Below are 16081 nucleotides of genomic sequence, written 5' to 3' on the forward strand. Positions count from 1 at the left end.
AAATTAAAAAGTCATTAAAACTAACCATCACATTATTCATAATTCCACATTTCATTTTGAATCAACTCCATGAAGAAACTGTTGTAGTTTCAAGAAACATGGTTTTGATTATTATTAATTCTTCCAAAACTGCATATAGATCGAGTGTTAATACATGCATCATAAGAACAACAGAAGGCAGGCTGGTGGTAGATTGTAGAAGATGAATTGTATAACAAGGAGTAGCATGAATCACAAATTTAGTCACAAGGATGCCAGATCATATCTCAAATACAACTTAATGCTATACAATATTCATTGTAAATTCTCAATAATATAGGCCGAGGCATTGTTCAAGAAACAGGAGATTGGAGGATCCATACTAGGGATTGAAGTAGGGTCACTTATTAAGAATTAAAGTTGTGCACGGTTTTAAATCTAATACGGAAACCAAAGGATGAAGCTACGAGCCGTGCACTAGAGTGATTACCGGCCGATGATTGTTTTAAATCTTTATAATTATTTTTATCTTTTTTAGAAAATTTGCATATTCTAAAAATAAAAAGCCCAACTATAATGTACCGTAAATAGTGTCAATAATAGAGATAAAGTTACTCCAATAAGGGTTGCATGTGTAGCAAAGTTCGTCATCTTGATATCGGACTCCATACCGGTACCACACTAGCATAATATCGATACAGCACGATATGCATTTTTTTAGCGTACTGAGTATCGGTACCGAACCGGTATAATATAGTACGCTCGCTACTATCCAGTTCCGTACGGTAGGACATACCATGATATGTAAATGATGGCCAAACAAATGCCATTTTATCATTGGCCCAATCCAATACCATAGCTTCTCCTGTTCTACACAATTTTATTTATAAGTTATGCAATTGTTGCTTACGATTTCATTGATTATTAACTTTTTTTTAAAAAAAATAAAGATAAAATCAAGACCCTAACCTACCAAGAGTGTTGATAAGCATTTCTCTCGCTGGGTGTGCGTTAGAGGATGACCTTTTAACACCTGAGAAAACCAATTAAGCAGTAAATGCAGGTTTTTAATATACCATGATGCATAAATTACTCGAGTTAGACTAAAACAGCCTGACCAGATAAATAGAATTAAAATTGATTGCATTAATAATGTCCATGTCATATATACCATAAAACCATGTAATATGCAACAAGTCAATTGAAGTATGAGATGAGGTGGAAGAATCAGAACACATGATGCAGGTCTTCTAGGTGGATTTTCCTTTGGATCATTAGGTTTTGCTTTCTTTGCTTCTGTAATAAGGCCTAAGAAGAACCAGTCTTTGATTAGATACAGCGGCGATATGAGAAATATGTGTGATGGGAGATCAAAAGCAAGCTTATACCTTGAGACAAATGGCACATCATCCACATATTTGCACGAGGGATTTGGCACAGCAACAGAAATTGCCAATCCATTATATAATCCCCTACTAGCAACATTTGCTATATCAATTCTCCTTCCACTTGTTAACATACCTGAGGAATGCCATAGCTGGGCTATCCCTCGGTTGGGCCCGAACACGTGTAGACCGCCTGAGCACCGCTTCCTCAAGGAGGATTTTTTGAGCAACATCTTTTGATCTCTTCTGTAATGCCGTACTGTATAATACATCATTGTCAGCTTAATATGTGTATAATTTGATAAAGAAATTGTAAGGTGATACTGTGTCTATAACCTGGTTAGCCCAATAATAGGTTTTATGATAGGAGATAGAATGTATTAAGAATGGAGTGCTTCCAAGACATTGTAGAGCTACCATGTCTTAATGCCAACAGATAAATTTGATGGGAAGGAGACTTAGGAAATGATCAATTGGACATGCATTTTGCATATGCAGGCAATCAGCAAAGTAACGCACAAATTGAATTATTTGTAGGTTTGCTGGAAAACTAAAATTTATCAAGAAAGCTCTGGGAAGTAGAAATACATAAAGGTTATTTATACTGTGACTTTGTTTCAATAAGTTCAATTTTCTTCTACAAAAAAAAAAAGAGAAAAAGATTCACAAGGTTTAATCAAGCTTGCTAAATTCATCATGCACAAAAACATCTGATCATGCAATTAACAAAAAATGCACGAGTGCTACAAATCACATTTATCAATCAGGATTATCAGCGGACGACAACGAAGGCTCCTAAATCCATGATAAGAAACGGAAATGCACCCTTTTCCTTTCTTTGAACATAAAACTGCCAACCAGGATACAAAAGTCTGCACAATGTAGCCGGCTGATTTACCGATGGGCCTCCCTGACCTTCAAGTATCAGCACTTGAGTGTCGCAAACTTATTTTGCTTTTTCATAGCCTAGTAATTGTGCAAGTTGACCTACATAGGCAAGTTAGCTTACTACCCTTTTGGTGACCTTCCCCCTGATGACTAATGCAATGCCATGAAAAAATTGCTTAAGACGACAAAATGGAAAAGTAGAAGATGAAAGAAAATTCTTATTTTGTCGAGGGAGAAAGGATTCAAACAATTGCACCACTTTGCAGATAAGAGATTCAAGCTCCACCCTCATTCAAAGGCAGAGTTACGGATTAAGTGCCAATCAAGAGGGAACTCTACATATTCTGCACATCTGTTTTCAAGAATAAACAAAGGAACTCTCTAACAAAGAAATAGGAAAACTGGCATACTCTGGATCCTTCTAATAAAATCCCCCATATTCCAAGTGGCACAGAAGTTTGAATGAATAGTCAGGCACATGATGAAGCTTGATGGTAGTTGCAAAACCCTTACGTTATGACAACCTCCTGCATCTATTGCGTTTGATGCCCTTTATGCATGGATGAAAACAAAAAAGAAACGAGCAACTTTGACCTAAAAAGCATAATGACCTTCTGTTTGACCAACCCATGAACTCAGATCTATATCAAATATAATGCTCCTTGACATTTCATAATACACAATGTTCATATGCCTAATAAAGAACCATGTGGCTTCCTCTACAAGGCAATTACTATGTTTCATGATTAAGATCTACCTGAAGAACTAGTCCACTACCCCCATGGTTAAATCGCAATCCCAAATACTTATCCAAACTAAGGTCTCTACAGACTCTTTTGTGGATGACTTACAACAAGTATGGATAGATTATGCTGTCCGCCCTTGCTCGGGAGCACATAGGCTTGTGCCCTCCTTGTGAAGTACCTTATTTGACCATAATTTAATGCATAATAAGGCTTAAACAAAAGATTCCTTCTGTCATGATCGCTTCAACAGCATGTTCTATTTCCAAAGAACTGCAACAGCTTCTTCGTGGGTTCAAGTTCAGGAAATGTGATTATGTCTTCAAGTAACACCAGCTGATCATATCATCTTCCCTACTGACGAAGCATTACCCAGTAACATGTAACTTTCAGCTCTCACATGTAATGTACTATTCTTCTTCCACAAACAGCCACTGATTGTGAAATTTTTGAAGCATCTATGTACACCTTGACTAGCTTAGCATGACCTACAATCAGTACTAGCTTTTATGCAATGGAAGTCAACTAAAAGTTAAGCTGAGAATATGAAAGAATATAAGGGAAAATGCATCACCTTAGAAATTCAATTAAAAGGTGAAATTTCTCATATCAATCCAAAAGAACCAGATATAATTTTATTTAATAAACAAATCTATCATTTATTTCTTACAGAATTTTAAGCATAAATGATTAGTTATACATGCATTCCCATGAGTTGATTTCCTATAAATTCAAAATTATATCATTCATCAAAAGGAACAAATGGCATGAGAAATTGGAATCACCGAACTAGCAAACCTAAACATATATTTGAAAGCCAGAAGACACAAAATAAGAATATTTATGAGTTGGTTAGAATCAGATATACCTTATCCTATGATAGTATTTCTCCAACTGTCTCTGAAGGGCTCTCTCCCTCTCACCTTTTGGATTTAATGAGCCCATAAGTGCATCGAGCTGATTGATTATATTTGAAGTATGTAGATTAGCATCATAAAAGGCAATAGATAGATTTAGAAAGATAGTGGCGCATGTGTGTTGAATGAATTACCTCCTCCTTGGCACTATAGTAGCCCCACTGCTTATGGTCTGAACTTTCAACAAAAAGTCTACCTTCACGTCTGAAGAACCAATATCTGTTGTAGTTTCTGTCTTTCCCTAATGAAGCAGTACGTATGGATAATTTCTCTATCTCCCTTTCAAGGTGTCGTTCCTGTGGCATAGGTATTTTAATATTGTCAACAGAGAAAAGGGCAAGACTCTCCCAGGGCAAGTGTGCAGACACATGCATACAAGCACACATGCGCGCGCACGTGCACGCACAAACACACACAAAGAGAGAGAGAGAGAGAGAGAGAGAGAGAGAGAGAGAGAGAGACGGATATATGCATATATGTACCCGGTCTTCAGGTTTCTTCTCTCGAGCCTCTTTGTCTTTGTCCTTCCCTCTTCTCTGTCCCTTCATATTATCCTTGGTACCAGATAAACTCTTTACTCTCTCCATGCCACCTCCATCATCCATCCTCAGCTTATTTGCAGTTTCCCTAGAGTTTGATAAATCACACTTACTATCTCTGTTAAGATCATCAAAATGAAAAATTGCATTCTCCGCCGATAGCTAGTACTGCAAAGGACAATTGTCAACTAATTCTGATGGGGAAAAAATAAGGATTTGCATACCCATTTTGTGAAATGTGGTTGTTCTTAAATGAATGAACGCTCTTAGTTCCTTGTGCTAAAGCAGAATTGCATGAGTTTTCTTTGCCATTGCCCACAATGTGTTCCTGATCCATTTCTTTGACGTCAGTCTCTTCTTCTTTCAGATGCTGGTCATCTTTCTTCTTTCTAGTTCCCTCCCTTCTTGTGGCTGCAAGTGCCTGCTGCTGTTCAATGCAGTCATCCAACTTCTCTCTAACAGCATCAGTTGAGAGAGCCTCTGAAACCAATTCTCGGAGAATTCCCAGTTTTACATAGATGTCAAGAAGACCATAATGCCCCCGTTTTATAGTTGTCACATGGCTTGATAATTCTACCCTATCTTCCATCTCCAAAAAGTCACATAAATATTCAGACCAGTTGGTTAATGTAATCTGAAGAAAATGGGTAAAAGAAGTTAGATAACACTTAAGAATCTGAAATATACATCTGCTAGCTGGACATAGAGGCAGATACTGCACAGATGAAACATTGCACTATACATATCATGTTTCAAAAAAAAACTAAAACTAATAAATTCACCTTTAACTTCCGTTTTTTGTTCTGTATAGCCATGAAATAGTCACTTTCATCTTTAATAAGCAAGCGGATAATTGCAGAATGCAATTCCACAATGAGCATAAGATTGCTGTCCTTGTGGCAGATTGCATTTTCAAAATCGTCAAGAGAAAATGGCCACAAATGCAACAACCTGTTAAAAGAAGAGCAAAAATCCCAAACCATAAGGAGGTCACCAAGACAATCCATAGGCACACAAAAATCCGTAGACAGAGTAGGACGGTCTGTGAAAACAGGATCATCTGCACCAGGCTGCACTAAGAGGTCATCAATAGGGTATTTGACTGGCTTTTCTTTCATCTTTTCTTCCTCTGCAGATTTAGGGCCTATGTAAACAAGTGGTATGAGAATATTCTTTTCAAGATATTTAAACCCAGAAAAAGGAAAAAACAAGGAACTAAACAAGAAGTAGACCTTACTATGCAGTTCAAGAACTGCACCTAAATCTAATTCAACATAAGAATTTAAAGTTTCTTACACGTACCTTTCTTTATTTTTTTATTGATCATATCCATGCCTTCCAAATTTTCATTTTTAGTGTTTTTCCTTTTTTTGTTGATTCTGTTATCCCCGGCATCCTGAGGATAGCATCAATTTTAAAATATTATATATATGTGAGATAACTAGCACGAGGATCAGGATAGAATATTACCATAATATTGTTTCTTCCTGCATTCTTGCGTTCTTTGCCATTTCGAATGGTAAGCTTATCCCTCAATTCTTCAGGAAATTCAGTAGAAATCCCATGCTTCTTTGCAAGATTTTCATGAACCACCCATGGGGCACTCTTTGAAGTTGATTCTCTAATAAATGCTTTCAGTATATTCCTACTAAATGGTGGCTTCTTTCGTATCAGATCTTCAGCCTTGATTATTGAAGTGTCAGTTACTTTCTTACCTTTATCAACCCAACCCACTTTGTACTGCATGTTGTGTCCATCATCTAAAATCATCAAGATTTTGCATGCAAAAACAGACTGTTCTTTCCTCCCATGCAATTCTAAGCCTTCAAACAGACGTTCTTGTAACTTGATGTAAATTTCATTGACAAGATCTTTTAAACTGAGAGAACCTGAAAAACCAATAGTGCCACTGGTGAAATTACATTAAGTGGAGCAAGAGCACATTTGGCAAAAATCAGTTATACTGAATCAAAAAGCAGGAGAAAATAATTCACGACATGATAAAACAAATGGCACTCAAGGTAAGGTGAAGATATCCCAATGCAAGCCCACTTGTAAGGCTATTTGCTAATGCAGAAGAAGGATCTCTTCAACATGAAACCATCTGTTTTGTTACCAACCCAAACTCCTTTGTCGTCACATGTCCATTTTTTTGGGTGACTCCACCCGTACCTTCTCCATTTTGCACCAAGAGTAAATGAAAACAATGATGACCCTCTCAAAATGGAAATCAACACCATTGATTATAATCTATGATGTCTAAAATGTGCAGAAACTAAAATTATTTGTTTAGGAGGTCTCTTGCCTATGTATCAAGTAGACACAGAATGAATGAGAGCAACATGGCCAGAGAGCAAAAGTTTATTATAGACTGTATAATCCAAACCATTGAAACTGATCTATACACCTTAAAATATATACATATCAAAATATAGCTGATTTGAATGCCCCTAGACAATAAATCAAATTAAAACACAGTATCATACCATGAAAATTGCCTATTTTTGAATCATACTGATGCATAGGTAAAATGCCTCAAAAATAGTGATTTCTGTTACTAGTCGATTTAGATGTCATAGATCATGATAAATTGTGTGGATCTTCATTTTATGAAGGCCAGCATTTATTTTAATTAGGAGATATTTTGGGCCAAACGCTCAACTTTGATATCCAAAAACCCAAATATTAAAGAAGTTACAACAAACAATTCTATAACCTATAAAATTACAAATAAAACATTTTACATTAAAAATTCGAGGATTGCTATAGGCACTCACGATAGTGCACGTAGTGGTGCACTCGTCATAAATCCAACACATGCCCAGTCTTAAAATATTTGAAATAGAAGAGTTAATGTAAACTAACTGAAACCAGTTTCCAACCTTTCAACTACTTTCTAAAAAAACCCTCCTCATTTCCTTCCTGTCTTCTTTTGCTTCCCTTCTCTCCCACCTGCCAATGTCTTCATTTCCACTGTTCTTCATTTCCACTGGAAATGACCCTTGACCACCACCCAGTATTGGTTCCTTGTACCCCCTCAGCGAAAAGTGTTCTCCACCACCACTTGCCATCTTCCAGCCTCCCTACAAAAGATCCAACTCCATGTATCTTAACTTGTTTATGACAAAAGAGTAGAATAGAGGAAATTAAGGTTCTTTTCAAGGGTTTCCATTCTTGGTTTGTTTTTAAATCCCTCATGATAAGTCCTAGATAAACATGACCCCATCTAATCATCAAACCCAAAATTTTTCAACAAATTTTTATTAAAAAAAACAAGATTCTTATTTTCATTTAAAAGATGAATTTATGGATGACATAACTTTTCATAGCCCAACTGATAACACAACTTTTCATAGTCTAACTAACTCTTTCCTACAAAGAAAAAGAGAAAAATCCAAGGTAACCCAAATAGAGCTACAACCCTGTAGAATAAAAAAAAAAGGGAGCCTTCAACAGATCTCCAGCTCTCCAAAGATAATAATGATGTAATACTATCATAAAAAGGAAGCTCTGATTAGGACACCCTAAGATGAGTAGATGACATGTCTCAAAGAAAATGTTTGAACTTTGAAGGACTAATGTTTGAAGACTAAAAGGAGTTTAATCACAATTTTATCCTAATCAGAAATCTTCATTTCAAATGCTCAAATGTCGGAGGTGTCTTTCAAGATTGATCTGTTGAAAGCTTCTAAAATAGAGAGTGGGGATTCAGTAACAGGTGGTGGTAAGGGCCCATCTCTTTTATGGAAAAACTGAGGCCAATGTTTGGAGGAGACTAGGGTGGTCTCTGGTGACAGAGTGAGGAGGCTGAAAATAAATGGAATCTTTAAAGCGCAAGTGATATGAAGAGGGAAGAGGAGGAGGAGACCTGGATGCTAGTGGGCAAGGAAAAGGAAAGAGAACGAAAGAGATAGCAAAGAACTATGAGAGAGATTGTAAAAAAAAAAGGAAGAGAGAGTATGAATGCAAACTGGTTTGACCAGTAAATCAACTTTCTCCAATTTTAATATTTTAAGAATGGACACTTGTCCAGATTCTACAGCAAGTACATGGCTAAATGCTCTTGCACAGGTGTGTGTAGCATTCTCTAAAAATTCTTATACAACAAACCAAAAAGTAAAACCAAGTGAAAAATTGAATATACCTTGTGAAGATTCTCCCTTTTTTGGCTAACTAATGGAACTGTTTATGACAATTTGTGCAAGCACATATATATAACATAACATGACAATTTGTGCATATCTTTTGAAAATTATTCATTCTTTTGGATTCTAAAAAATATTTGTCAAAATCAAGGTACGCCATTCATACCGAACTAGATGGTATAGGACATACCATACCGTACCGATTCAGTACCAATATGTAGTACAACGACACTCGGTAAGTCGAACTGAGCTCTTGTACCAGGCGTACCGACACAATAATAAAGTGGCACCGGTACAGGGACCGGTACCAAGATGGCATATCTTGGTCAAAATTGAAATTGAGCTTTTTCAACTTCTGAGAAAAGGCTTATAACATTATTGGAGAAATTTAGAGAAGTTAATTTCTTTACCAATTTGGCTATTTTGAAACTTAAATCTAACACATGTTTAGAATATCAACAAGCAATATATTATCTATTGCACTTCAAAATGATATGATGCATCATCATTATCTTCTTTTTTTAAGGAATTATAATTTGTTGAGTATTTCATCTTAATATCACAAAGGGTGATACATCCAAGGTCCCAACTATATGTTTCAATGATATCTAATTTATTTTCTTGAGTTGTTTTTTAATTTTTTTTCTTGTGTTTATCTTAAGACTGACAAATCTTCAGATATTGTCAAAACTAAAACTCCTTTGGTGGTCCAATTAAAACTAAAACCAAATTAACTTTTCAAGCCTTGCATAATTTGCTTACACAATGTGGGATGTTCTTTTCCTACTTCTCATCCGTACCTCCTCCAAGATAGACTCCTTCCCACGGCTAAGGCAGAGCAAGAAACTAAATCAAATGACTGTTTTTCATCAGCACCAATTTCTTTTGTGGGTACTAAGAGCTCTCCACCATCACTGCAAGGTGCAGAATGTTCTAGATGCTTTGAGGAAACTGATTCTTAGGGTGTGACAGGCAGTGTGTACAAGGCCTGGGTAGATATATTCACCATATCATGCAGATCCCCCGACCCTTTCCCCCCCTGCTTCTCCTCCATAATCTGTAGTCATATTTCCTACTTTAAACACTCCTCCCCTCTCATTATTTTTATAGAGATGTTAACATCAATTTGGACAACTCCTAGAGGGATGCTTCATAGTCAACCCCATTTAATTGGGAAGAGACTTAATTGCTTCATAGCCACCAGTTCATTGTCTACTGCTATTAATTCATACAAACAGACACATATCAACTTATCATATGCATAGCATGACGTTAGATGGAAAATGGAACTAAAAATTTAAGTAATAATTATTATGATATGACACATCTTCATTTGCATGTATGATATATCAGAGACTAGAATATAACCCAATCAGATACAGTTTTCTTCCTTGGAGCAGCATCATCAACATCAACAAAAGGAAACAAGGACATGACATGTTGATAACAAACGAACAGAAAACATTCGCTCCGAACTGCAGAATCTAGTCTATTTAGAAAACAAAATACGAAAAAAAGATCACCTGCTACGGGGTTGTGTGGTAGTATTTAGAATCTTCTACTTAGGGAGATTCGGATAGTCTAAAATCTATCCCAACAATGTAGCCAATATTATGCTTCTGACCCCTTTTCTGACCAAGGCCAACCTTACTATTCCACAATTTGCAGTTTTGTCTTACTCCTATGATAAAATACCAAATCCAGTTAAAAAGAAGTGGAGCTTATATATTTTCTAAGGACTAATATGATTCTATATAGGCACTTTCTAAGCACTAACACATCCCAATATTTTGCAAGCAGCCAAGCACCACACCCTTACTGCACTAGCTGTGAGTACAGCCTACTTAGTGTTGTGCATCCTCTTCCTCATCTGAACTTAAGCCCACCTCATTTCAAATTATCCTAAGCTCAAGTCACAACATTCTTGTAGAATCCTAATATGTGTATGTCAAATATAAAATTTTGATGCCTTATTTAGCTGGGTAATAGCTTGCTCGACATTCTGTGGTATACATTTGTTCTTTGAGCTTAAGTGTAGTTGTCTATATGCTTTTTGAAATGAGCATCCTGCATCATTAGTTTTTTGCTCTTGTTCATGTTCGCATGAATGAATTTCTTAATAAGTATACAGTACCCCACATTCTCATCTCTAACATCATATGGTGCAGATAAGGGCAAAAGGAATGAGTATTATGTGGACAGGAGTAACTTAAAAGCATGGTTCTATGCAAGCAACAAACTGTTTAGGTTAGTCCACTCATCAGGAACTATTAAACCTAATCTTGAACATCAAGTGTACTGCATAGCTAATCACATGCTTCCTCTTGACTAAATCTTGAAGGATAGATTCTGGGTTGCCTTGTTGCACATATAGAGATGTTGGAATGCATTATGCATGCCAAGTACAACAATGGAGGAATCAAGGAGGCAATAGAAGCATCACTTATCACTTGTGACTCAATGAACAATTGGGTTAATTGAAGATATTTTAGCAAGATATTGCTATTGAGTGTTTTTAAAAAGGTCTTTTTTTTAAAAAAAAAAAAGAAATCAATTGGATGAGGCAAGAAATTCGAAACATATAATCTAAAAACATTTCAATCAGCTCAAGAACCACCCTCTAACATAAGCTAAGTTAAAAGATCACCGTACTTACTTGGACAGGCTAAGCCTGAGATTGTGTGCTCCTGCGATATATCTTATTCATAAGTAATCTGTATTTTATTAAACTAGAAAAGAATAAAGGCATTCAACAAGAGAAAGAAAACAATAAGAACAGAACAAAGAGAAGCTAAAAACAGATGCAGAGAAAATCAAAGGAGCACAGGCATCGATGCCTTTGTAACTTTGAAGTTAGAAGCCATTCAATAGCAAAGCTAGAATTTTTTGCATGACTTGCAAAGTAAAACCTTTTTTTTCCCCAAACTTCAGGTCACTTAACTGCAAAAAGAGTTGACATCTTCTTCGACATGTTTCTGAGTTATACGTGAAATTACACCACTTCCTAGAAAATCAAGTAAAAGGGAATGCAACCCATCTATCATGAATAGTAACTTTTTGACTTATGATAACCCAATTGAAGCTTTGCACATGAATCCTAGAATTTTGGTATTTTAAAACATCCTTCTTGGATCATCCACTGTTACAGAACCACGAATACAATATGTCTATGCCTGACAAGTAGGAAATAAAGAAGTCAAATTCACAGGTCTACCACCACAAACTTGTAGAGATTTCTACGATACAGGTGGGGACAAAAATATCAATTAACAAGTACAATATCTTCATAAGTTAAGGCAGAATTCATTGTTGATGCTGATTTGTGGCAGAAAAGAAAATGATCGGCAGCATATGAACAGCACGTGACATCAATTAACACACAAGATAAACCTGAAGTATGATCTCATGTATGCATAGTGCATGGAACCATTATTCAGGAAGTAAAGAGTATGATAACATAAGTTCATTTATTGCATCATGAAGCAAATGCAGAAGAAAATAAGCATCACCTTTCAAATTCCAAAAGATGCACATAAGACATAGTGTTAATTTTAAACAACAGAAATGAGTAGCACTACAAAAATAAATGAACAAAGAAAATAAATAAAACAACACTAATGCCTGAACTAGTCAAGTTCTTACTGTATTGGATCATATGAAGTACAGGAGCCATTAATTCCTTAGGGAATTGTTGAACCTTCTCCATTGCACGACGCTCTGAGACAAAAGCTTCTTCATAAGTTAAATTAGTTTTCCCAGTAACTTTACATGTCCAGACTCTTTGGCGGTAAAGATTCAATCGCTTCAAATATTTTCTAGATGCAGGTTAAGGAGATCAGAGGAAAGCATCCATCAGCTACAGGAAACACTGATGTTTATAACAAGAGGCATTATATAGTTCCAATTATTCCAATCTGAAATACAAAAAACATTTGCTATTGATGATTGCATCAAAGAATTGAAGAAATTAAAGAAAATCCAGACAAACTGAGTGCCTCAGAAAGCAATCTCAAGGAGGATACTGATAATCCTGGAATATCTCCTTTGTAAAACGAACTTGGAAAACAAGCTCTTGTGGATCCAAATGCTGCGGTGACTCCACCAGGGAAAAGGGTTTCCTTTTATAGAGAGGCATAGAAAGTTCCAGACAACTTTTAACAATGGACCTTAATGAAAATATCCACTTCCAAAACTCCAAACAGCAAAGGCTTCAGTACCTGTGAAACAAAACCATGAAACATGCCTTCCCAATTCATTTTGATGTTTGTGAAATTAGATATAAACAAAATAAAGCAAAGTCCTATAACTGGAGCCATTAAAGATATAAAACCAAAAACAGAACCTCAGATGTAATTCATTCTTTCTCGTTGATTGAGGAACTACCTCGTGTTAATTCATACCGGATTGCCAACTACACATTCTATCACAAGTACAGCGTCAGAGATTAAGAAGATACCCAGAACAAAACCCTAGAACCCAATTTCCAAACCATTAAAGAAAAACTCAATTGATTGCCGAAGGTGAAGTTTTATGCATTCGCATTACAAAGACGAGATCATCAATGGTCAACGACATTCGCAGCAAAGGTTTCAAATATAAGAAGCAAAAGAGACCACAGGAAACGTCTAACAAGAAACCCTAGACAACAGCTTTCAAGACAATGCAATACCTTCCAGCTTCTCTTCACCATGTTCGCTTCAAAAATTAATCGTACGCTCTCCAAACAAAGCACAAAAGCTCTCAAGAAACCCAACGAAAAACGAGATTGCAACCAAACGGAAATCTCAAAAGACAAAAAAGGCTAAACATCGGCATAAACTTCTCTAGATTCCCGTCAACAAAGGCACGACCGAGAGCTCTTCGAACAACAAACCCACTAAAACGCAGCAAACTCCACTACGACTTCAACGAAACACAAAGGAAAGACAACTGTTCGATTGAAAACTAGTTTCCAATCTCGGAAAGAAAGGAATAGAATTTTACCTAGAATACGCGGGAGCTCCGACGGTTCCCACCGCGAAGAGTCTCGAACCAGAACTCTCGAAGCGGCGAATCGAATGGAAACAGAGCCGAAATTGAAAGGAGAGAGACGAGATCGTTACCTCCGTAGCATTAGCGAAGGAGGGGAGGAAGACGGCAGTGGGGAAGAAGAAAACCCCCGACGCGGTCTGCCTTCTTTTCGGAGGAGTTGTTTCTTTTGGGAGGAGCTCTCGTTTTCGAGGCTTTATATGCTCGCTCTCGCTCGCTTCTCCCCTCTTCGTTTTGAATGAAATCGTCTATATGGCTACGAGGATATTACACGAAACCGCCGCGTCGTGGGATCAGGAGCCGCCACGTGGAGGAATCTTCGCGGAGAGTGTCACACAGGTGCCGAGTGACGTGTCCGAGGGTTTGGAAGCTTCCAGCGAGATGGAGAGAAGAGCGGCCCGGAAGCGGATCATGTGGCCCATGATCCGGGTAACCATCATCGGGTACGGATCGTGTAAAATAATGTATCATGTATCTAGAATTGCAGACGGTGATGGTGATGGAGCGACCGAAATATTAAGTGGATTGGAGGTCTTATTAACAATCAATTTAATCGGCGCGTTAACGGATGAGAAGACTGGGTGAAAAAAATATACTCCAGGCAATTTAGAGCTTCATAAACGACAGGATTGCGGAAACTCGCAGCCTAGTTTCCATGAAAGAGCGTTTGGTATGGGATGAACATCTAAGATTAAAAATGACTAGACCAAGGTGACAAGATCACCATATTTTGTTCCACCATGGAAATCGTACATGCTGATGATCCTAAATTACTTTTACTCTTCGAATCACGGTCTAATTTAGTGATGATAAACTCGTCTTTAAGGCCATCACCTCGAGACCAATGATCTTGAACTGAAATTTGAGAACAAAAATAACTTCCAATCCAGCAAAAAAAAATTGGCATTACCAATTTACATAATATTATATATATATATATATATAATATTATTATTGCATATATTGAATTTATGATATATATTATAATTATTATTCAACTATAATAGAAATATATTATTGCATTTTATATTATATTATAAAATTATTTAATATATGACTTATATTTACCTTATGTTTCTAACCAAAATAAATATTAGTATTAAAATAATAAAAAAATAGAATATTAATTCTATAAAGCAATTAATGTATTTTTATAAGATTAATTATTTATGGGATTAATAAATATATTTTTATGAAATACATTAGTAATTAGTATATTAGTATATATATTAGTAATCAGTATAATATATCTCATGTTATTAATAAATATATTTTATAAAATATATCGGAAATAGTTTTGGTATTATATAATCGATGATCTTAAATTCTAATGAAATACCAAATATGTTACTTATGGATAACTTAAAATTTTTAATTATTAAAATACAGCATACCAAATATGATGATCTAAGATCAACAGGAATTAGATTACCTCAAGATAAGGATCATCAATGATCTACAATCATCTTGGTGATCCCATTTAGATCACCAAACTTCACCTAAGAGTGATTATTCTATATATCAAAATATGACTAGCATTAGGCAGGTGAGATGCAATCAGAGAACATATGACCTTCCATCAGTCAATAGCTTCATGCCCATCTATTAGCTTCTCTTCCTTTGGCATGGCGTAATACATACAAGGGGCATTTGGTAACCCTAACAGGATCACCACGATGATCTAAGATCTCCAGTGATCCGAATACTGGGGTGATTTGAACCCCAGTAATCTAATATATTGATGGTATATTGATATATCAATTTTTCTGCTAACTTGAGGGGTAATTTTGTTTTTAACTTTTAACCCAGGATCACTGCCTTGGGGTGGTCTTGGATTTCCAACCTCCAGGACGGATATCCCATTATTGAGTTGGAGGGTGATTTTAGGAGTAAAGATGATTTAAAATCACCGCCACATAGGATCACCGTGGTGCAACCAAACACGGTGATCTCATTACCTCCATCCACATCACCCTTGATCTTAGGACGATTACCCCATACCAAATGCCCCCACAAGGTTTCTAGGAGATGAGACACAAGAGGATGCCTGCAAGCATGAGCAGCCACAGACTTTCCAAATTGCAAGATTAAAAATACAATTTGCAACCGGGCAGGACCCCCGCCATTCTTCAGAACCAGCTGAAATCGCGTTTTGATTGGAGTAGATGACCGTAGGCCCCTTGCCCTTTCATGAACATGCCTAGTGATAGAAGTTGATTGTACTTACTTTCCAAAAGAAGATCATTAAGCCTCTCCACGATACGAGCTTTTCTGTTTCTAGATGCTCTGGCACAATTGTTAAGCTACTGAATACGTGGTAGCCAATTAGGTTAGGGACCAAAACAGCAAACCAATCCATTCAGTAGAGGTGGCCCGGCATGGCCCAAAAAAAAAAAAAAAAAGGCTTTTATCCAATTTTAGAGGTGCAGGACTGTCATGCCCATGAGAATCCAACCA

General features: G+C 36.5%; 1 protein-coding gene across 5 annotated transcripts; it reads right to left on the bottom strand.

Moving 5' to 3' along the window:
- Nucleotides 1-1101: 1101 nt before the first annotated feature.
- LOC103711053 (DDT domain-containing protein DDB_G0282237-like) lies at nucleotides 1102-13817 on the bottom strand. 5 transcript variants are annotated; one of them, XM_026806227.2, is made up of 12 exons: nucleotides 13699-13817; nucleotides 12619-12813; nucleotides 12239-12411; nucleotides 5922-6340; nucleotides 5754-5847; nucleotides 5234-5580; nucleotides 4676-5085; nucleotides 4395-4569; nucleotides 4047-4208; nucleotides 3864-3952; nucleotides 1368-1623; nucleotides 1102-1287 (listed from the first exon to the last, which is right to left on the bottom strand). In XM_026806227.2, exons 2-11 carry the CDS (start codon nucleotides 12729-12731, stop codon nucleotides 1473-1475), a joined length of 2133 nt encoding a protein of 710 aa, XP_026662028.2. In that variant the 5' UTR covers nucleotides 12732-12813; nucleotides 13699-13817; the 3' UTR covers nucleotides 1102-1287; nucleotides 1368-1472. The 5 variants fall into 5 exon arrangements, with proteins under 5 accessions (XP_026662028.2, XP_026662024.2, XP_026662025.2 ...); XM_026806223.2 differs by having other exon boundaries at nucleotides 5234-5595; XM_026806224.2 differs by having other exon boundaries at nucleotides 5234-5595; nucleotides 13580-13817.
- Between the last annotated feature and the right edge of the window lie 2264 nt (nucleotides 13818-16081).

This window comes from Phoenix dactylifera, chromosome 10 (assembly GCF_009389715.1).
Source record: "Phoenix dactylifera cultivar Barhee BC4 chromosome 10, palm_55x_up_171113_PBpolish2nd_filt_p, whole genome shotgun sequence".
NCBI lineage: Eukaryota > Viridiplantae > Streptophyta > Magnoliopsida > Arecales > Arecaceae > Phoenix > Phoenix dactylifera.

Excerpts from the sequence above, each read along its gene's own strand:
- LOC103711053 (XM_026806223.2), bottom strand. The coding sequence starts at position 12,731 with ATGCCTCTCTATAAAAGGAAACCCTTTTCCCTGGTGGAGTCACCGCAG. Across the intron at positions 6,341-12,238 it reads ACTTCATATGATCCAATACA|GTTCTCTCAGTTTAAAAGAT; the intron begins GTAAGAACTTGA and ends TTGGTTTTTCAG. Across the intron at positions 5,086-5,233 it reads ACAAAAAACGGAAGTTAAAG|ATTACATTAACCAACTGGTC; the intron begins GTGAATTTATTA and ends CATTTTCTTCAG.